General features: G+C 44.2%; 1 protein-coding gene across 1 annotated transcript in view; it reads left to right on the plus strand.

Annotated features, from left to right (window-relative positions):
- CACNA1B (calcium voltage-gated channel subunit alpha1 B) overlaps positions 1-20218 on the plus strand; it is a 257782-nt gene extending 237564 nt beyond the window's left edge. Inside the window, exons 40-48 of the mRNA XM_036750823.1 lie at positions 154-262; positions 2843-2950; positions 6677-6785; positions 10334-10447; positions 11349-11490; positions 13030-13140; positions 16049-16256; positions 17511-17758; positions 19464-20218. Coding sequence (XP_036606718.1) covers positions 154-262; positions 2843-2950; positions 6677-6785; positions 10334-10447; positions 11349-11490; positions 13030-13140; positions 16049-16256; positions 17511-17758; positions 19464-20012 — 1698 coding nt within the window. The 3' untranslated portion in view covers positions 20013-20218. The remainder of the gene's footprint in view (positions 1-153; positions 263-2842; positions 2951-6676; positions 6786-10333; positions 10448-11348; positions 11491-13029; positions 13141-16048; positions 16257-17510; positions 17759-19463) is intronic.
- The last annotated feature ends 1222 nt before the right edge of the window (positions 20219-21440 follow it).

Below are 21440 nucleotides of genomic sequence, written 5' to 3' on the forward strand. Positions count from 1 at the left end.
TAGCCTCCTGGGAGAGGAGAGCAGGCCACAAGCGCACCAAAGCTTAACCTTTCCTAAGTCCTCAAGCCAGCAGTTGGGAGGGGGAGGGTCAGAACAAGAGGGTGGCTGGCAGGCCGGGCTCTTATCCTGACCCACACTTGGGTCTCTCCCCAGCGCCTGGTGCGAATGAACATGCCCATTTCCAATGAGGACATGACTGTACACTTCACTTCCACCTTGATGGCCCTCATCCGGACAGCTCTGGACATCAAACTTGCACCAGGTGAGGTGGTAAAAGGGCTGACACCTTGAGGAGGGCTGAAATCAGGAGCTGGGCAGGAGCTGCACAATATCTACCCTGATTCTTGCTCAAGCACAGCCTGAGAAGAGAACTGAGATGTGCTCCAAGCCTTTAATCGCTGACAAAAACTAAAGTTTGCTTTCTTTTTCAGGAAAAGCATTGTAAGCCAAGTATTTTATTTAGCCCTGTGAGATATACAAAGTTCAGATAATACCTAGTTCTCACCATCGTAGCTCATGCAGTCCAATGGGGTTATGACATATAGAAATAACTCTAATACACAATATTATCTAACTGTGTAAGAGAAGGGCAGAACAGAGCCCAATATGAGATTTGAGCTGGGGAGAAGCTGTCACTGATAGAGAAGGATCAGGGAAGAGATTCTTGACAAAGTGGCATTTGAGGCGGACTTAAAGAATGGGCAAGAATTCAAGGTAGAGGGGGCAGGAAGACTCCCCAGTCTTTGTCTCAGGGCTTCTGTCCCCTGCACCAGGAGAAGAGCTTCTTTCCCTCTGCATGGCTCGATAAAGACATTTGTAGGAATATCTCTGTAGCCCATCCCTTCCAAAAAGAGAATGCTCTTCCATTAGTTGTCAAACCAGGTTAGGTCAGAAGCAAACATACCGACATTTCTATATTTATTGTGCTTCCAGACCTGGGTTATTTACTGTGCTTGAGGCAGTAAGGAAGACCAACTTTCTGCTCAGGGACTACAAGTCTATTTGGGGACATAAAACTCACAAGAAGCAATTAGAGAATAATATGGGAGAGTGATAAGTGATAGGTCCTGACATACTGAATTCAAGGCTATAGAAGTTCTGAGAAAATCAGTGTGGCCTGAAGGTACAGAAGACAGGGAGATGAAATGGTTTGTTACAAAAGTAGTCCTTTTTCTTGAAACAATGAACCCAACCCTCCCTCCCTCACCACACACACACACACACACACACACACACACACACACCCTGGGAGCACTAGGCAGGAAAGGCAGGGGAGGATAAAAGAGATTCACTCAGGAACTACAAAGCCCAGATTGAGAACTTAGGCTAACCTTCAACTCAGCATTTGATCATGATAGTGCCCGAGAAACCTGGAGAAAGCCCGGGCTGAGGCAGTCTGCCCAACTTGAAGTGCCTCTGGAGTCCCCTCTTTGCTCTCTGCCTGCCTTTTCTCAACATTTCCAGTTCCTAAGTAGCAGCCAGCCCTTCCCCTTTTACTTTGTTCCAACCAAGGAAAGTCATTGGGCTTTTGATGAGATCATCTAATGAGGATGCTATGCCTACATTGTCCCATGTCTCATAAAAGGATAGGATGTTCTCCCCGAGAGGGAGACTATTCACTGGGAGAGACAAGTGATGAATGAGCATGGCTAGAAAGAGACAGCCCCTTGTCTCACTGAAATGCACTGCCCAGATAAGGGAAGATACAGATTTCAGTCCTGTCTTTCTAAAACTATTACCCTTTCTGTTAGGCTCCAGGGAACCCTCTGTTTTCCTGGCAGGTAGAGAACTATGAGGCTAGCACTGAATTCTTTTTCTATGTTTTGAATCCAACCCCTTCTCTCCATTCCAGGGCCTCATTACCACCACTGCAATGGTGTGCTAAATGAGTCTTCCCACATCCAAATTCTCCCTCTGTTTAACCATGCTTCACAGGCTGACTGATCTTTCTGATATGTGGCTTTGATGACATCACTCCCCTGCCTAGAAACCTTATGGCTCCCCAGTACTTGCAAGATAAAGTCCAAACTTGTTAGTTTGATAGCTAAGTCATTTCACAGTTTGACTCCTATTTAACTTTCTAGCTTTATCTCATATTACTTCCCATCGTGGTCCTCTCCACTCCAGCCAAACTGTGCTGCGATGCCATTCCGCATATAGCTTTCTGCTTTCTTGCGTCCTGTGTCCTTCATTCATTGTTCATGCTTCTTTCTTCATGTGAAATATCTTTTCTCCTACATCTTCCTGTTGAAATACAATCAATCACAAGGCAACACATATTTGTGGCATCCTTAAAGACTCAGATCACATAGTGCCTTTTCCTCGAAGCCCTCTTTGATCACTTCAAGTGGAAGTGATTGCTCACTGTCTCCTAGCCCTTCATGCCTCACAAGCAGCATTTGTAAAAATTAGCTTTGAATTACATCCCCATTAGATTGTGAGCTCTTTTTAAAAATTTTTTAAAATTTATTTCATTAAACATTTCCCACTTACATTTTAAAAAATTTTAACATTTATTTTTTGAAATTTTGAGTTCCAAATTCTCTCCCTCTTTCCCATCTATCCCCCACTGCTTAAGAAGGCAAGCAATATGATATTGCTTATACATATGAAGTCATGAAAAACATATTTCCATATTAGCCATGTTGCAAAAGAAAACACACACAAACACAAAAAATAAAGAAGGTGGGGAAAGTGTGCTTTATTAGAATGCAGGGATTCTTAATGTCCCCAGTAGCACATAGTAGAGTGCCTGCCATTCAACAGATGTGCAGCACACACTTGTTGAGTGAATTTAAGGAACCTCTCTCTGCCTCTCCCTCTCTTTGCTTTGGATCTGTAGCTGGGATGAAACAGCATCAGTGTGATGCAGAACTGAGGAAAGAGATTTCATCTGTTTGGGCTAATCTTCCCCAGAAGACACTGGACTTGTTGGTGCCACCACATAAACGTAAGTAAGAAAGTAGAGGAGCAACACTGCCCCCACCCCAACCATTTTATTTTCCCCCTCAAGAATCCTTGCCAAGAAGAGGCTGAGAAGATGGAGGGGGGTGAGGTAAGGAGGAGTGAAAGAATTAGATACAGACATGGGAAAGAAAATGGTAGATGGTGGGGAATTCTGAGGGAAGTTAGATCTGGGGCAGTGGCAAAGGTCGGAACAGACGTTCCTCACCTACTGTAGTTGGTATTGCTTTCGGAATGCAAATCTTTCCACCTTCAATAGCCTTGCTCCCTTGTTAATACTGTGTGCATTGTCTTGGACTAGACACTGTGAGGAGGTAAATTTCACCTCTCAAAAGTCAGACAAAATCTTGACAGCTGCTATTCTGGGCTTCATTCCTGGAAGGTATTCAGAAAATAAAATCTTGGTTTGTGATATGTAAGTGACAGGAACCTTGAGAGAATGTGTTCACTTGCTAAAAACTTTTTAACAACCAGAGCTTTCCAGTGATGAAATAGATCATCTTGAAGGGTAGTGAGCTTCCTGTCACTAGCAGTAGAAGCAGGATGGCATGCTAAGCCTAGGGTCTTGGTAATATAGTAAAAAAGGATTCTTGTACTGGAAAAGGAGTTAGACTAGATAACCTCTAAGGTCCTTCTCATTTTTGAACTTCTGTAGTTTTAGGAAAGAAACAATCTCTGCCTTCAAGAAACTCATAATCTAGGAGGATAAAACACACATGCATGTTCTGAAAACCAAGCAGAGAATGTCATTTTCTGAAGTGCATATTAATACGTATAAATTATTATCATTCAAACTGAGTGGTAAAGACTTAAGTGGAGAAGTCAGTTAGGTTAAGTTGTGGATGACTTCTTAGAAGAGGTAAGTTTAGAAGATAAGGAGGAAAGATAGGCAGCTAGGTAGATAGAGTGCCCAGCCTGAAGTCAGAAAGACTCAACTTCCTGAATTCAAATCTGACTTCAGACACTTGCTAGCTGTGTGACCCTGGGCAAGCCACTTAACCGTATTTGCCTCAGTTTCCTCATCTATAAAATGAGCTGGACATGGAAATGGTAAATCACTGCAATTTTTTTGTCAAGAAAACTCTAAAATGTGGTCATGAAGAGTCAGACATGACTGAACAACAACAAAACATCTATATAGTCTATATAACTGTAATTCAATTGAAAAAAATATTTAGGTGGGACAGTAGATAAGGTGCTAGGCCTGGAGTCAGGAAGACTCCTCTTCCTGAGTTCAAATTGGAGCTGTGTGACCCTGGGCAAGTCACTTAACTTTGCCTCTGTTTCCTCATCTGTAAAATGAGCTGGAGAAGGAAATGGCAAACCACGCCAGTATTTTTGCCAAGAGAATCCCAAATGGGATCACAAAGTTAGACATGACTGAAATGACTGATCAACAAAGGAGAAAAGGATTAACAGAGAAGATCTCCATGGTAATGATAGAGGGTCCCAGGGAGAAATGAGGGTGATGTAGGAAGAAGACTAAGATGTGTAAGGCTTCGAACATTAAGGATCTTGGATTTGATATAATGGATGACAAGGTTCCAGCAGAGACTTTTAAGCAGGAGAATGATAGGATGAAAATGGGCCTTACAAGGGTAATGCTGATAGTATGTATAGGAGAGATCAGAGGCTGGGACAACTAGGGGTCTATAGGTGGAGTCCAGATTTGAAGTGATGAAGGCCCACACTGGGCCTTGGTTGTGAGAAGGATTAGCACTCACTGCCCATTGCTAAGAGAGGTGTTCAAAGGTAAACTATCCCACATGGAAAGATTGTGGCATAAAAGAAGGGATAAGAGCTAGACCCATGATTTTAGTAGTATAGGGAATTCCTTCTACCATTGGAAGCCAACATCTGTTCTGCAACTTAAAGATTTGGAGAATGCCTAGAATGCTGAGGGTTTAAGTGACTTGACCAAAGCCATACTGCTAGCATGGATCAGAGATCGGGCTTAAACCCAGGTCTTCTTGGTTTCGAGACAAACTCTCTATGCGCTATACCAAGCCATCTCGAAAATGAAATCAGTTGAAGTAACTTGAAATGTTTAGCCTGGAGAAGAGATAATTTAAGGCACTGGGGTTGGGGTGGGGTGGCAAGGTGACGTGTGATCACTATCTTTAGGGTTTTGAAAGGCCCCAAAGGACAGTGGGTAGACATTTCAGGGAAGAAGATTTTTGTTTCCTTTTAAGAAAAACATTTAGAGATGTCCAAAAGGAGAATGAGCTGCCCCAGGAGAGAGGGGGTTCTCATCACTCAAGTTCTTCCAGTAGATACTAGATAGCCATTTGTTAGGAATATTATAAAGAAGATTCCCGTCCCTGTGTTGGGCTCAGTGACCTCAGAAGCCACACCCAAGTCTGAGATTCTATGATTCCATGCATTAAGGGCCTAAAGAATCAGAAAACTGCATAAGAGAACTCAGGATCCAGTGCCTCAGTGTGTGCTACAGCACAGCTAGCCAAGCACAGGGCCTTTGTACCTTTGATGGCATCTGAATAATACCTCAGCTTAACTCAAACCTAGGTTTTTCTTTCTCCCTAAACCTATTCCTCCTCCTGAGTTTGCTATTTCTGTCTGTGGTACCACTATTTATACCCTGTCTCCCATGTTCTAAACCTCAGAATCATTTTTTATTCTTCTCACAGTAGCTGTTTAATGAATGTTTGTTGAGTTGTACTTAGTAGGTCCCCCCATTAATTAGTAATGAATGAGTAGCCTTTAAATGGTATAGAAGATCATGAAGAGAGAGTTCAGCGTGAGGTGGAACAGTCTGGGCTGTTGTGAACAAAACTTAAACTAGGTCTTGAAGGAAAGGGAGGATTTTCCCAGAGAAGGGTATTCCAGGTAGGAGCACAGATTTATTAAGGATACCAAGGTAGTGATAACTCTGATGTGCATGGCAGACAGTGGGGTGCAGAACATTAGTATTAGGGAGTAGGAGATAAGGTTGCATAGAGAAGATGGAGGCCAGGTGATAGAGAACTTTGGAAGCTAGAAAGAGAAATTTAATCTTGATATGGGAGAGGGACAGTGCAGAGATGCTGTGTTGAAGAAAGGTCCTTTTGGTGACATGGGCAGAATGCATTTGACCAGGAATTAGAGACAGAGAGGGCAACTAGAAGTCTGTTGCAGTAATCCAAGCATGAAGTGATGAATGCCTGAACCAAAGTTAGGGTTTTGTTAATGTAAATCAGTGTTGGATGGATGGATGGATGGATGAAATAATGAATGAATGGAATGCATTTGAGGGTCAATTAAAAAGAAAAGTCTAAAGAATTTAGTAAATTGCTATAAGATGGGGAAGGAAAGAGAGGCATTAGAGATGATACCAAAGTTTGGAACCCAAGTACTGAAGGGAATGGTGATGCCATTGACAGAAATGAAGAAGTGGATAGAGGTTTATAGAGACCTTGGTCCCATATTCTCCTTATGCAGATCATTGGATAAATAAAAAGTTAGGTCTCTTTGGAGATGGACTCATTGTGGGTCTAAGTGTTTGTGGGAACTGAGGTTGGGGGAGGGGGGGAAAGTTGGTGTGAACCTTGTTTGTTTCTTGCTTTTCCTTTTTTTCTTTCTTCTTTATCTTTTCTCTCTGAATCCACACTCTTCATGGCTTCCCTGCTCTTTCTTCCCCCATCCTCACAATATATTTGTCTTCTTCCCTTTCTGCCTTACCAATTCCCCTCATTTTCTCCATCTCTGCCTCCAGCTGATGAGATGACTGTGGGAAAAGTCTACGCAGCTCTGATGATTTTTGACTTCTACAAGCAGAATAAAAACACCCGAGACCAAGGTCACCAGCCTCCGGTAGGCATATCCTAGATACCAAGAACAGAGAGCCTGGGGGCCTTGGGGAACATGCTGGGAATCAGGAAGGGGAGGAGCCAAAAAAAGAAAATGAGAATTACAAATGGCTGATCCAGCAACTTTTCTCAAGTATGCATCCTGTTTATCTGAGTGGTTTAATTTTATGAGAGACTAGATTGGGAGGCCCTGCCTACATCCCAGCTAAACCCCAGGACAGTAAGTGATGGGGAGGAAAGTGACGAATGACATGGTACAGCATGGAGACTTTCCTAGGTTCCTGAAGGAGATCATTTGACCCTGGCCTTAAGGCTGAACTGAGAATGGTCCATTATATACAGTGTTCTACATGGGGATCTTTCTGTCTATTAGTTTCCCCTACCCCCAGCACACAGCTCTTGGTAAGATCAAGGATGCCATTAGAGTTGGTTTAGACATGATCCTTTGTCTCATATTGCCTACTTATTCTCATGGTGCCAAGTATTGCACACTGCCCTTGGGGAAATGATATGCTGGTAACAGCCAGATTTTCTTGAGGACAACACCCAGTTCAATTCATCAAACATTACTATGTGCAAAGCTAGGTTTTGGGGTGCAAAATACCTGCTCTCAAGAAGATGACATTGAGGTGATTGAAACAGGGAGCAATAGACAAAATAGATGGGCTACCATGAAGTTTCCAAATTCTCTATGTGTTTACATGTCATTTGGATTCATCTGATAAGCTTGTACAACTTACCTATGACAATCTGCAATTTGTCTGTATTATGGTTCTTATGAGACATTGTCATTTTTTTCTTCCTCTCCCATCTATTCTTTCCAACCTGGACCCTTTCATCAGCCAGTCAAAAAGGATTTATTGAGAATTTACCATATATCTTGCTTTTCTGAATAGTTTAATTATATGACAGACTAGATCTGGAGGCATTGCCTACATCCTAGCTAAAGCACAGAAGAGTGAGTGATGACGAGGAAAGAGAATGTACTTGTCATTATTGAAGATACAGAAGTATAGCACACAATTCCTGTCCTCTAGGAACTTCTAGTTTAGCTGGAGACACAAGCCTGTTGCACACAAGACACTTACTTAGCCATTAATAGGAGGCAAATTATAATTAAATGGTAGAATGTATCATACAAATCCAAATTGGTATTGATGCAGGGGAGAGATGTTAGTTGGGGCTAGAGAAGTCAGGGAAGGCTTCATGGAAGAAGTTAAATTTAATTTCAAGGATGGGTAGGATTGAAAGAGAAAGTAGAATATAAGTGAAAGTCTAAAGTTTGGAATTTGAAGGCCCATTCAAGGAATACTGAGATGTTTAAATTATCTGTGAAGAAGATTTCTGTTGGGGAAGAGGGGGAAATGAGCTTAGATAGAAGGGAGGCAACATGGCACAGTCAAAAATAGACTAGATTTGCAGAACCTGAGTTTGAATCCCAGCTCTGAGATTTATTAGCTGGGTAATTGTGGGTGAGTCATTTAATCACTCTAGGTCTGGGTTTCCTCACATGTATAATAGTCTCAACACTTTTATTATCTACCCTACAGGATGGTTGTGCAGAAAATGAAAATCTTAAAGCACTATAAAAATGTAAACAGCTATTGTTAGGGGAGGCAGTGATGAAAGTGGTGCTTTAAAGAAAGGTAATCTGCAAAGTTATTCAGGATAAATCAAAGATGGGAAGCAATTGGAGGAAAGGAGAACAACTGAGAGGCTATGATCACAATCCAAGTATTAGGTAATATGGTCTAGGACTAAGAGGGTAGCCATGGATATGATGACAAAGGGATGTATGTAGGGCATTTATTAAGGATAAGTCAACAAGACTTGGCAACTAATACTTAGTGTGAGGGGCAGAAGAGAGGAAGGAGTCAAAAATAACCAGTTTCAAGCATGCGTCACTGGAGGGGGGTGGTGGTGGTGGTGGTGGTGGTGATGGTGAGCTAGTTTAGGGCAGACATGAAACATGTATAGCTCCAAGGAGGAAGTCAAAAGAGGGGAAGGGATGTTGAAAGTATAAAAATCTCAGTTGGACCTCCAAGGAAATCCAAGCCAAGTTTAGAGATAACGTTATGTCCTCAGGATACACAGACATATACTATTTATTCCCTATACAGACACTAGAGATCATCTTGCTAGGGTGTTAGAGCACACAGGTACACAGGACCTATTTCTCCCACACCTAGACAACTTTGCTCAGGCTCAGGCTGATCATTTGAGAGGCTGGGCATACTGGAAATTCTCCCTGAGTTTAGACAAATTTTATGGAACCCACAATATTGAAAAGGGGGACCAATCAATAGAAGAGAATATGATTTTCCTTGTTGTATCTCAGCTTTAAAAGTTAAGAGATGTCCCTAGGTCTTTAACTTTTCTTTGTACTTTAGTATAGAAGTTAAGCCTACAAATCTACTTAAATTATTTTCTCATTTATTTCTGGTTAGCCAGTGGCCTGTTGGGTGGCCTGTTTTTAGAGATGGGGTAGGGATAATGGCAGGTACAAGCCACTCTATCTTTGACTTACTTCACATCTTAATAATCTAGTATGGAAATTTACTTACTGTAGGCTGTTGATCACAGATTTTTGGCCCATCAAGTGCGCTATGCAGGGACTCCTCTACCTTTAACTCACGTAGGTGCTAAAGGCCTGGGTAAACCCTCTTTATTGGACAGTTGAAAGGCAGACATCTGGTTAACCTGGAGAAGAGAAGTCTTGGGGATAGACATGATAGGTGATTCCAAGTATTTGAATGATTGTCATTTGGAAAAGAGATTAGATTTTGTTTTTCTCTAGAAGTGATAACTAGGAGCAATGGGTAGAAGTTGGAGGGGTAAATTTCAGTTCAATATAAGGAAAAACTTCCTAACAATCAGTACTATCAGAAGTTAAAGGTGATGCCTCAAGAGGTAATGAATTCTCCATCACTGGGAAGTCTTCCAGGAAAGATTGGTTAATCACTTGCCTGGGATATTATAGACAGAATTCCTATTTAGGTATGCATTAGACTAGATGGCTTCTTTGTTCCTTTCTAATCTCTGAATCTATAGTCTATTATCTTCACTGGTAGAGCTCTCGTCCCCATTCCACACAACGCTGGATACCTCAAGATGAGATATCCAGGGGATCCATCCCTGAAGGATCCCCAAGGTGCAGGCATTGGGAACCACTATCTATTCCCATTTATTTCCTCTGGGATTTTACATTGCATATAATTGTTAGAATAGCCAAGGTCCATCTATCTGCCTGACTCTTGAAATTTGTTCAGAGTCCAAAAGGCAGCATGGAATTTCTGTGTATTTGTACACTGAATGAGGATTGTACAAATGATATATAAAACAATATGGTAGACAGTACGTTTCTATGTACTCTTCCCTCAGGGTCTTTTTGTAATGTCACCAGTTTTTTGGGGGGACCTGGTTTTCTCTAGCTACTAATTGGCCCAATCTGGGCATAGAACCTTCCACTCTTGGCCAGTTGGCCTTAGGATTCAAGTTATGTCTTCTTTTTTTCCCACTTAAAGGCCTTTGCTAGTACCCCTGCATATCTTTTTTTTTCTGTTGCAGACAGGTCCTGTGTCTCTGTTCCACACCCAAGGCCAACCTGCTGTGCTCCGAGGTGCTAGAGTGTTCTTGAAACAGAAGAGTTCGACCTCTCTCAGCAATGGTGGAGCCTTGTGAGTACAAGCTTTGTCTGAAGGCTACAGAACTACCTTCTCAGGAGATAGTAACAAGGCAGAAGTCTCACTAGTCCTGTCTTAGCTCTTCCTCTTCCTTAGTGTTATTATAGTTGACTTGCAGAGAGGACATGGAGCTGTCTATGGTGCTGAATCTGGAAGACCGTCTATAAGCACAATATATGGAAGAGGAGAGCCTCATGGAGTCCTGAGAAGGAAGAGATTTTAAGGAAAAGATCATTCCATGACTGGAAAAAGCAGATCCCTGGACTTGCAGAATGAATATTTTTTAACTTGTTTCTTGGGTTCCTTTCTGAGTTTCAGTACTCAGAAAAAGGGATATTTAGAAAGAAAGAGAAAGTAGAAAAGAAGGGGCAGCTAGGTGGTACAGTGAGTACAGCCCTGGAGTCAGGAGGATCAGTTCAAATCCGGCCTCAGACACTTGACACATTTACTAGCTGTGTGACCTTGGGCAAGTCACTTAACCCCAATTGCCCAGCCAAGGAAAAAAAAAGGAAAATAGAAAAGATTTGAGAGAAGGGCCTGATTCTACTTCAAAAAAAGATAAATATAACAGACATAGAGTTATTCCTGTAGTCAGTCCTACTCCAAAGCCCCTGATAGGAAGATGTGTAGTGGAAAGACATTTTCAAATACAATTTGATACCACATAGAATCCTAGTGATTTCATCACATATGCTAGGTCACTTCCACCCAGTTACCAGGGTCATATTCTGGTATGAGAAATAGCTATGCAAAAAAAGTGGCATAAGAAAGACCATACTGTAAAGATAACCATATGACCTCCAAATTATTGCCAGAGTTGATAATTTCTTCCTGTCTAGCCTTTTTCTAACCTCTTGTCTCAGATGCTTTTCCCTTTTTTTCTATCTTTCAATAGACCACACCCAGGGAGTGGCATCAAGGAATCTGTCTCATGGGGCACCCAGCGCACCCAGGATGTCTGCTATGAGACCAGAATGCCCCTAGAGCGTGGTCATTCTGCAGAAATTCCTGTGGGACAACCCAGCAAACAAGTGAGGGTGTGCGGTGGGGGAAGAGGGTGGGGAGGGGACCCAGTACATACCTTGTCCTCTTAGCCAGAATAGTAATAGTACTTCCTTTGCTTTGGAAATCTATTGGCAACAATTGTTAAGAGTTGTGACTGCCAGTGTACAGAGTCCATGCCCTCCTTAGTGTGTAGGGCATGTTCATGTGTATTGGGTTATTTATTAGCTGCATGTATTTCAAAATGTACTTGTGATTTGATTCAATTCAACAAATAATTTCTAGGAGTCTCCTGAGCATAAGACACTGTACTGGGTGCTAGGCATTCAAAAATAAAACAAAAGTAGTCCCAGTCCCTTGAGAACTTACATTGTACTGAGTGAGATAACATATGTACAAGATAAGTAAGTAGAAGATAATTTAAGGAGATAAAACTAACTGGAGTGGATCAAGAAGCTAGGTCAGGAAAGGCTTAATAGCAGGTGACACCCGAAGTGAGCCTTAAAGGAAATTAATGAATCTAAGAGATGATTTTGAGGAGTACATTCAAGGCAAGAGGGACAGCCTATGCAAAGATATGGTGGTGAGAGAGGAAATATTTAGTTTAGGGAGTAGCTCACACTCTAATTTGGCTGAAATATAGAGTGAATAAAGGAAATAATTTTAAATAAGTCTGATAGCCACATTGTGATGGGCTTTAAATTCCAAATAAAAAAGCTTTGTATTTTGTCCTAGAGGATTTTTTGGGCTATGGAGTAATGTCTTAGGACCTGAGTTTTAGGAATATGAGTCTGGAAGCTCTATATGTAAGATGGATATATTGAAGAAGGTAGAGACTGGAGGCAGGAATAATTAGGAGACTAGTGTTTGTCCAGGCAAGGAATGATGGGAACCTAAATTAGGAAGGTGGCCGTGTTGAGAGATAGAGAATGGATAAGAGAGCTATTATGGAGGCAGCTGATTGGATAGAGGCTATAAGGTAGGAGGAGAGTCAAGGATAGTTCTGAGTTCCCAAACCTGGGTAAATGTCCTCAACAGGAAAATTTGGGGAAGGGACAGGCTTAGAGGAGAAGATGACAAATTCTATTTTGAATTTATTTCCAATAGGATATCAAGGTGAAGATGTCCAGCAGGCAGTTGCTAACATGGGAGTGGATTGATTACATATAGGGGTGTGTGTGTGTGTGTGTGTGTGTATTGAATGTATATGTATGTGTTTGTTTATCTTCACAGCCATGTGCACTCCCTGTACTTTGTTTCTTAGCCTTCTGCTTCTTTAAGAACAGATCCCCAAAGCTCATCTCAAGTCATCTCAGTGTCAGGCTACCCAAATCTCTTATTTGGGAGGATGAATCTTCCCCACCCACCTCCTTGTCTGTGTTCTGCAACATTGTTTTGTTCTCCAGGGGCAGCTTGGGGGCATTTCTGGGGGAAAGAAGTGATTTTCTTGGACAAGTTCCGAGCACTTCTCAGCTTCTTCCACCCTACCTCAAGGTGTTACTTCTGTAGACTGAGAGGAGAGAACTCTTAACTTTGGGGTTCTGGCTGCTGACCTAATACTGTTATTCCCTCAGACTGTGGAGATGCAAGAGATGGCCCAGGACGTCACCAGCGGTGATCCCCAGCCTGGGCTGGAGAGCCAGGGCCGAGCAGCCTCCATGCCCCGCCTGGCCGCAGAGATGCAGGTGAGTTCATGCTTGTGAGGGTATACAGGGGTGGACTCAAACACACTTAGTTCAGGGAGGATACATCTTTTCCTTTAGGCTTCTTTGTTCACAGATGTCTTTAGGAGTAGGCTGTCTTACACTCCCCAGCACTGGCAGACATTCTGGGACAGGCCTAGTTGAACCCTAAGTCAATTAACTGTTAAGGCTGATCCCAGAATGTTTGCACTTCAAATTCCAGGACCTTTGGGCCTGCCCTGTGCTCTCCCTCCATCCCAGAATCTCCTCCCAGGGTTCACATTAGTTCTTGAGGTCAGGAAACCTTAAGCATGGAGTAAGGGATAGTTTTCAGCTTCTTGGATTACAGAGCCTAGAAACTATTCTGACACCCCCCCAAAATTCTCCCAAAGTAGTTCAGTTTGGAAAGTTGCTTTTTCTTAAAATCACTTTGCTCATAATATTTTCTTCTTCCAAATAATTATGCACAAGCTTGCATTTAATATCCTCACATTTACATATATGAACGTATGAAGTTATCTCTTCCTTTTTCTAAAGAGGCTTACCTAGCTCCTTCCCCAGTAGTGGGGCATGACATAGACACCTTGACTTTCTGCTAGAGCCACAAGACTGAGTCAGAAGCTTGCCCTGATTTTAAGCTCTGTCATGGCTATTTTTAGTGATGGTGAGCCATGGAACATTTGGAAAGATTCCCCATTAAGCTTCAGAACAGTAAACCAGTGAACCTAACAGTATCTGGAGTATCTGGGAATCTTGTCCTTCCTGGGGGAGTTAGGTGACAGTAAAGCCCTATTCTGTACTTATTAGTCCCTAAATTGGCCCCTCTCTCACCCTAAGGGCATAGGAGACCACAAACCCAAGTGTTCATGGTCACTGGGGGATCTGTAAGAGTCACAACAGGAGGTTGGAAACTGACCACCTCAAGGGTCTTCAGGTGTGATGTGAGGCTGGGAGAATGTCTTCTCCTTAGGGTTCTGGGCAGACCAGATTGAAATGACATTTTGGTCCATGAAATAGTAACTCTCTGCCACACCCTCCCACTGAGGCAGGTGAGCAGTGGCAATTACTTCAGAGGCCAATGAGCATTTCTTCCTCAGAGCTGTAACTAGAAACATCTGCTGGAAGCCTGAGCTCTGGAAGTCTTGGGGAAGTGGAAGATACTTGTGTATCTGTAGCCTCCCTTGAATAACCAGAGCCCTCTGTGTGTTTTTCCTCTTTGTGCTTCCCACCCCATCCTTCCTGTATCGTTTCTGGTCCTTGACATTTTGTTTGGAGTTTTCCTTAATAAATCTTCTTTCTTCTTTCCTTGGCATCTGATGGCTACTTATGTCTTTCTGCATTCTCTCTCTCTCTCTCTCTCTCTCTCTCTCTCTCTCTCTCTCTCCCCTCTAAATGACTTTTGTACTTCTCTTTTCTAATCTCATTTCCATTGTTTTTCATGTCTTTCCTTGTATTTCTCTTCTACTTAACCCCTTTCTCCTCCTCATTCCTTGGTTTCTCCCTTCCATCCCCCTCTCCCTCCCCTCATTCATCCCGTTGTCTGTCTACCGTACATCTGCCGCACATCTGCCCTGATGTTTACCACTGGCTGTTCTGTCCCTCATCTTGTCCGCCGTGTGTGCAGAGGAGCCAAGCGCGATCGCCTGGGAGTTACCTAGCAGTATGTAGCTTAAACTATATTGCCTCTTTTTCTACATATATGAAGACCTGTTGCTCTTGAGCTCTTTCCTCTTCATGCTTGGTATACTTCTTGTGGGAGTTCTTGGCTTAGGATGTTTCTGCAGCCCCAGAGTCCTCAAGTCAAAGAGGAATGGTATCCTTGGTTGGTCTCCGTAGATAAAATCTCGAGCACAGGCCAACCATTTTCCATCCTATCCAGGGCTGTGGGTGAGCCCCTCAGTTTCCACATGTAATTTTCTAATGACTGCCATTTACCTCTGGAAATAGCCTCCTAGATCTGCCTCCCTTAGTAGTTGGTGGTGCTTCAAAGAAGCCTGCAAAGGGGACCAGAGATAGTGTCCTGGCTAGCCAAAGATGAGCTTTCCACACACTGTCCTGGTTCTCTGTGACTAGCCTTTTCTTTTCCTGGATGGAGACAGTTGGATATAGTAAGGCTGTTCCTGAATCATCTTCCCTTAGAGGGTTGGGGCCTTTTGTGTAGCATATGAGGAAGGAAGCATATAAGGGGGGTGGTGGCCAGCAGAGATGAGACAGCTCCTTGAGAAGAGACTGTGGCTCTTCTTTCCCTAGCCCAAAGCGACAGATGCTTCAGCTTGATTGCAGTAGCTAAGTCTTGCTCCTTCCGGAGAAGGAAGAACAACTCTGAATCTAAGGGTAAAGCTTGCTCTTCAGAGAGACTTACACCAGCTCTAGGGCCTTGTAGCAAGGTTCTTCTCTTGTTTACTCAGTTATCCAGATCAGGATGGACCAGCAGAGAAGCAAGAGATTCAAGCCACCCCAAACCTTCCTCTACTACTTTACTTTTTGGTCCCCAGCCATTTTAAAGTCCAGACTTCCTGTCTGGGGGATGGGACAAAGTTGGGCAATTTTAAATTCTGGTGTTGATCCTGGTCCCTTAGTAACTGGCAGCTGAAGAGAATACATTTGAACTCAGGATTGCCAGGATGCCAAGGGCTTTGGGATAATAGGCAGCTCTAGGTGCTGAGGGCATGTGGATACACCCTGGGGACAAGGCTCAGATGAGTCTGGTTCCTTCCAGCAACCCCATAACCTTTCTTCCTCTGTTCTTACCCCATATCTCTTCCCTTAGCCCTCCTGCCTTGTTTGTCCCTCCATACTCCTCTGCCCCTCTCTTTCCTCCCTACCCTTTATCTGTTCCCTTAGCTCTGTTCCCCTAATAGCCTGTGGATCTAGCTAACAAGTTAATGTCTTTCCCTTATCCCCTCAACAGCCCATTCCAGACACAAGCCCCATGAAGCGTTCCATCTCCACCCTGGCCCCACAGCGCCCACATGGCTCACACCTTTATGAATATGGCCTGGAACGTGTGTCTTCAGGCCAGCCTCAGCATCACCATCATCATCGCTGTCACCGGCGCAGGGATAAGAAACAGAAGTCTTTGGATAAATGTCCTAGTCAGTCAGCAGATGGAGATGGGGGTGAGTCTATACAACTCTTCTTTTTAAAAAAAATTAATAATTTTTTTCATTCAATAAATATTTGTTGAGCACCTATGATGTGGAAAAAAAACTTTAGCTTGTATAGTACTTTACAAAGAGTGTGTCCTATGTTGTTGAACATATATATGAAGTGGCATAGTACAGTGGAAAGAACACTGGATTTGTGGTTAGAAGACTCAGTTTTGAATCCCAGCTCTCCTACTTACTACCTGTGAGAGCTTGGGTAAGTCACTGCATGCAACTGTGTATGCAACTCCTCCTGGACTTAGGGCCCCAGGAAGAAAGGGGGAGAATCTGACTGACTCTCATGGCCTACAAAAAATTCCTAGAATTGAGAAGTAATTCTTAATAACAAGAGGCCAGACTAGATATGGCCTGGAGGGGCACCAAAGAGTCTGTCCGATACCTCTTCCCTGTGCAGAGTTCACATGCTGTAAGAATTAACCTGTCCATTTGGGGAATATCTCTGTGCCTGGCACAGAGGCCCCTGTGGGGCTGGTCTGAGCAGGGAGAATTTTCCCATCATGCTCACTGGCCTCCCACCATTAATCCAGAGGGCTGTTGGCTGAAACACTGCCTGACACCTTTCCTGGATCAGTTACCCACTTTGGAAAGGGAGAAGACAATATGTTAGTTTTTAGGAATGAGGGATGACATGCTTTGGGTCTATGTCCATGTCTAGGAAAGCCATACCTAGTGGCTAGGGGATCCATGACTTCCTTGGGTGAAGAGATGATTGAGATGGGAAAGGTGGTAGGGGTGGGGAATTGGTATGGAGGTGAGAAAGGGGTGTTGGGATGGGGAAGGTGGATGAGAAGGGAGTTGGAGTAGGAGGTGAGTGGGTGTTGTGTTAGAAGTCAGGCTTGATATTGGGGTAGTGGATAATGTAGAATATGGAAGGATTGTGATAGAGGTGTTGGGTGAAGTCTTAGCGGGGGGGTTAGGGGGGAAGAATCTATGTCTGCTAATCATATATTTAGAGCTGGATGGGACCTTAGTGGTCATCTAGTTCACTCTCCAATCTCATTTTAGATAAAGAAACTGAGGCCCAAAGAAGCTAATTTATGGATGGGGTGAATGAAATGGGGAATGTGGGCAAAGTAGATGATTGGGGGCTTATGATGGGACTGGTGGGGTGAGATAGAGGATAGGGGGGTGAAAACAGGGTGGGTGGATGAAATGTCTTTCCCCAGTTGCTCTGTTTCTGGCTGAGTATCTCCATCTTGTATTTAGCACCAAACCACAGCATGGGGACGACAGCTCCGTCAGGAGAAGCTCCATCAGCCCCATGTAAGCATGAAAGGAAGCAAGAAAGAGGGCGGTCCCAGGAGCGGAAGCAGCTCTCTTCCTCCTCTTCAGAGAAACAGCGTTTCTATTCTTGTGACCGATTTGGGAGTCGGGACCCATCGCAGCCCAAATCCTCCAGTGGGAGTCGTCCCACATCACCTCCTGGGGGGCAGGAGCAAGGTCCCCATAGACAGGTGAGAGGCTGGAGATGTTGGGAGAGAGGTGGGGTGACTTTGGGGAGGAATTAAACTGTACCTGGGGCTCATGCTTGGTAAAGTGCTGCCCCTTCTATGCACAGAGAAAACAACTTCAATGGCAATGGTTATCAACCTGAACAAGACAGGGCAGAAAGGATTTGGGGAGTTAACTGAATGGGAGAGGAGAAGGGGATCCCCCACCCCTGTCCTGAAGGATGTCACCAGACATAAGACCGTTGGGTCCCCACATGCATAGGTGAGCTCTTAGAGGAGTCTAAGTGAACCACAGCCCCCTTTCCAGGGGTCACTGCTCTGGTACCGGGAGCCTCAGGAAGATGTCAATTCATGAAGTCCCACATTTGTCCCAACCAAGTGGAGCTGTTGCCTGGAACATAGTGAAGAAACACCCAAGGCCCAAGTCTGGGGTCCTGAGGGGGTGGGGCTGGGCCCTGTTCTCTTCAGATAAGAGTGTTTGATGAGACCCCTCAGAACACACTCAGTGCCCAATCCCACCTCTCTCCCTCTTCCTCCATCCCTGCTATCACAACCTGTCTGTCCTGTCTTACTTCTGTCCTGTCCTGCCAACACCTCACCTGAACAAAGTGTCAGGATACTCTGAGGTTTGAGGCCAGAGCTGAATATCTAGCTACAGTTACAAGATAGCTTACAGAACTCTCCTCCTCAACCCTGGCTCCCGCTGTGAGGTGACTGATCTCAGCCCTCTCCTTGAGCTCTTTCTTTCACCTTCTATGTAGGGGATCAGACTTCAGCCATGTTCCCAGCCCTGGCTCTCAGCCTATCTTGAGAAATCTGACCTTATCTCCTCCAGTGCTGACTCTCACCCTTTCTGTGGAGAAATTGGCCATAACCATCTTTTAGTTCTGCGTTTCACCTTTTCTGTGAGGTAGCTGACATTGGCCCTTTCCTCAGCCCTCCTGTCCACTTCTGTCCCTTGGGCAGACAAAACCCCCAAATTTCCTCCTATTCCCCTTAGGAGAATGTTCAGTTTCAAGGAAAACTTTACCTTCCCAGAAAAACAAGTCCAGCAGTTGCTACAACTTTATAAACCATCAAGGGATAGCAGAATCAAAGCTTAATTTTTTTTTAATTTTTAGCAGTTATAGAATAACACATTATAAGAAGCAACCAGTTTGGTCTTAGGACCAGCAAGGAAGGCTGTTTCTACAGCAGGTCTCCCCTAGAATAGCAGAACTTGGGCACACCCTTTCCCCACAATTCCCAGATACAGATGTTCACACTGATGATAGTGAGAGTCCCAACTTGTTTTGACCATTCCCCTCCCCCCCAATCCAGTCTACTTTTTATTCTGGTGTTATACTTGTTAGTCAGTCAGTCTCTGTTCTACAGCATTTCCCAAGTGGGACAGATATTCCTGTTTTAATTGGTCACTCTCTGGCTTTAACTTTTCAACACCTTACATCTCTTTTTAAATTGCTTTTTTACTTTCCCTTCCCTTAACTGTGGTTGTCTATACTTTGGTTTTATATGTTGCCATCACCCCCCTCCTCATTCCCTGGGCCTTGGTGCTCCTGGGCTTGTCTTTTGCTCCTGTTGCTTGTCTCCCCTACTCCACCTCAACCCCTTCCCTCCTACCGCCAAACCTTTCACGTGCACTGTGTGGCTCTGTGTCTGTCTGGTCTGTGTTTTTATTTTTGATTTGCTCTGTTCAATTTTCATGTAGGGTAGTGGTTCAGTTAATGGGAGCCCCTTGCTGTCAACATCTGGTGCTAGTACACCGGGCCGTGGTGGGAGGAGGCAGCTCCCCCAGACACCTCTGACCCCCCGTCCCAGCATCACATACAAGACTGCGAACTCCTCGCCTGTCCACTTCACCGGTTTCCAGACCAGCCTACCCACCTTCTCCCCGGGACGGCTCAGTCGAGGCCTTTCTGAGCACAACACCCTGCTTCAGAGGGATTCTCTGAGCCAGCCGCCAACCCCAGTGTCTCGGATTGGCTCTGACCCCTATCTGGGGCACCGTGACCACAGTGATTCCTCTTACCGGGCCCTACCGGAGGACACACTCACTTTTGAGGAAGCCGTCGCTACCAACTCGGGCCGCTCATCGAGGACTTCTTATGTGTCCTCTCTGACATCCCAGTCCCACCATCTCCGTCGTGTGCCCAATGGTTACCACTGCAGTCTGGGGCTCAGCTCCGGCCCAGGGCCTGGCAGCAGCAGGGCACGGCAGAGTTATTATCACCAAGCCGATGAAGACGACTGGTGCTAGCATCCCGGCAAAAACACACAGCACACACCCAACCTGGCAGGTCTGTGTGTGTTACAGTTGATGAGTTTTATCATCTGAAGGCTGGGTCCCTCCCTCCTCCAAACCCGGGCATGCTCGGGACTGCAGAGGCAATTAGCATGATGACACGGAAGGAGCTTGCCCCCAAGACTGCTCTTTGGGGGATATCTGCTGCTCTTCTATGTCCCCCTCTCTCCCACTTTCCTCTCTCTATGTGTCTCTGTGCCTCTTTGTCTTTCTCTCTCTGCCTTTATCTCTGTCAGTCTCTCTTTCTACCTTGTTTGACTTCCTATCTGTCTGTCTGTCTGTGTCTTTCTCTCTCTCTCTCTCTCTCTCTCTCTCTCTCTCTGCACTGGACAGATCAATAAAATCTTTTTTTTTAAGGGATGTGATTTTTTCCATCCCTCCCTTGTCCGCTGCCTTGCTGGGTCTCATACCATACATATGAAATTTACATCAGTGGCCAAGAAGGCAATGGTGGACCTTCATCCCACATAAAATGGACCTGATTTGTGGAGCATAGTATTTGTGATTTGGGCTTTTTGTTTAAGGAGGTCTAATTCTTGCCCAGAATAGACCTGTGTATTACCTTGTTTAATTGTTTGTGATGAGGGGGCAGAATCTACCTAAAAGCTCTTGAAAACTAAGGCTGGAGGGGGATTCATTTAGACATAATGGTTTAAGAGAGAGCCTCTTTTCCAAGGAGTCCAAACCTTAAAGTTCAAAGTGTCCTAAGCTGGCAGACTTCTCTGCATTCATATGACATGTCCACCTCTGCCAACTCATACATTATACCACCAAACCACCACAGAGATCCCATACAAAGCTGCTCAGTCCTCCTTCCCCTAGACATAAAACAAAACTTGGTGTGGACTATCTGGAAAGAGTCCTTACCACTGATTCTGTTTTCCAACTGCAACTCCGCCCCCTCACCATTTTGTCTTGTTTAGATATGCTTTCTTTTTTTTCTGTTTTTTCCCCCCAGGGAGGGGGAGGCACAGAAAAAGAGAAGAAAAGGGAGAGGGGGAAGTAAATGTAATTGGTTTTATATTCATCCAGGAGCTAGAACTAACTTTTCATTGTGTGCATTTTTGTAAATTGTACAGTAAACAAGGAAAATGATCTCATGTAGAGAATTCGTCCAGTGTCATTCTGGGTCCCACAAACTCTGTCCACTGTTCCAGTCACTCACTACCAAGTGCCTAACCTTTGAAATGTTTCACATTGATAATGCAGCCTCCTGCTTTCCTTCACCCAGCCTTGTGGGGAAGGAAGGAACCTGGAAGGCCTGTCATGCTTGAGTCCTGTATGAAATCTCCATGTGTGTGTTTTGCAGACACTGTTAAAAACAGGAACCAACTGGAAAAACTGATGAAAACAAAGAATTAATTTGTACATTGTTGGATGGGA

Source organism: Trichosurus vulpecula, chromosome 3, assembly GCF_011100635.1.
Source record: "Trichosurus vulpecula isolate mTriVul1 chromosome 3, mTriVul1.pri, whole genome shotgun sequence".
Lineage (NCBI taxonomy): Eukaryota > Metazoa > Chordata > Mammalia > Diprotodontia > Phalangeridae > Trichosurus > Trichosurus vulpecula.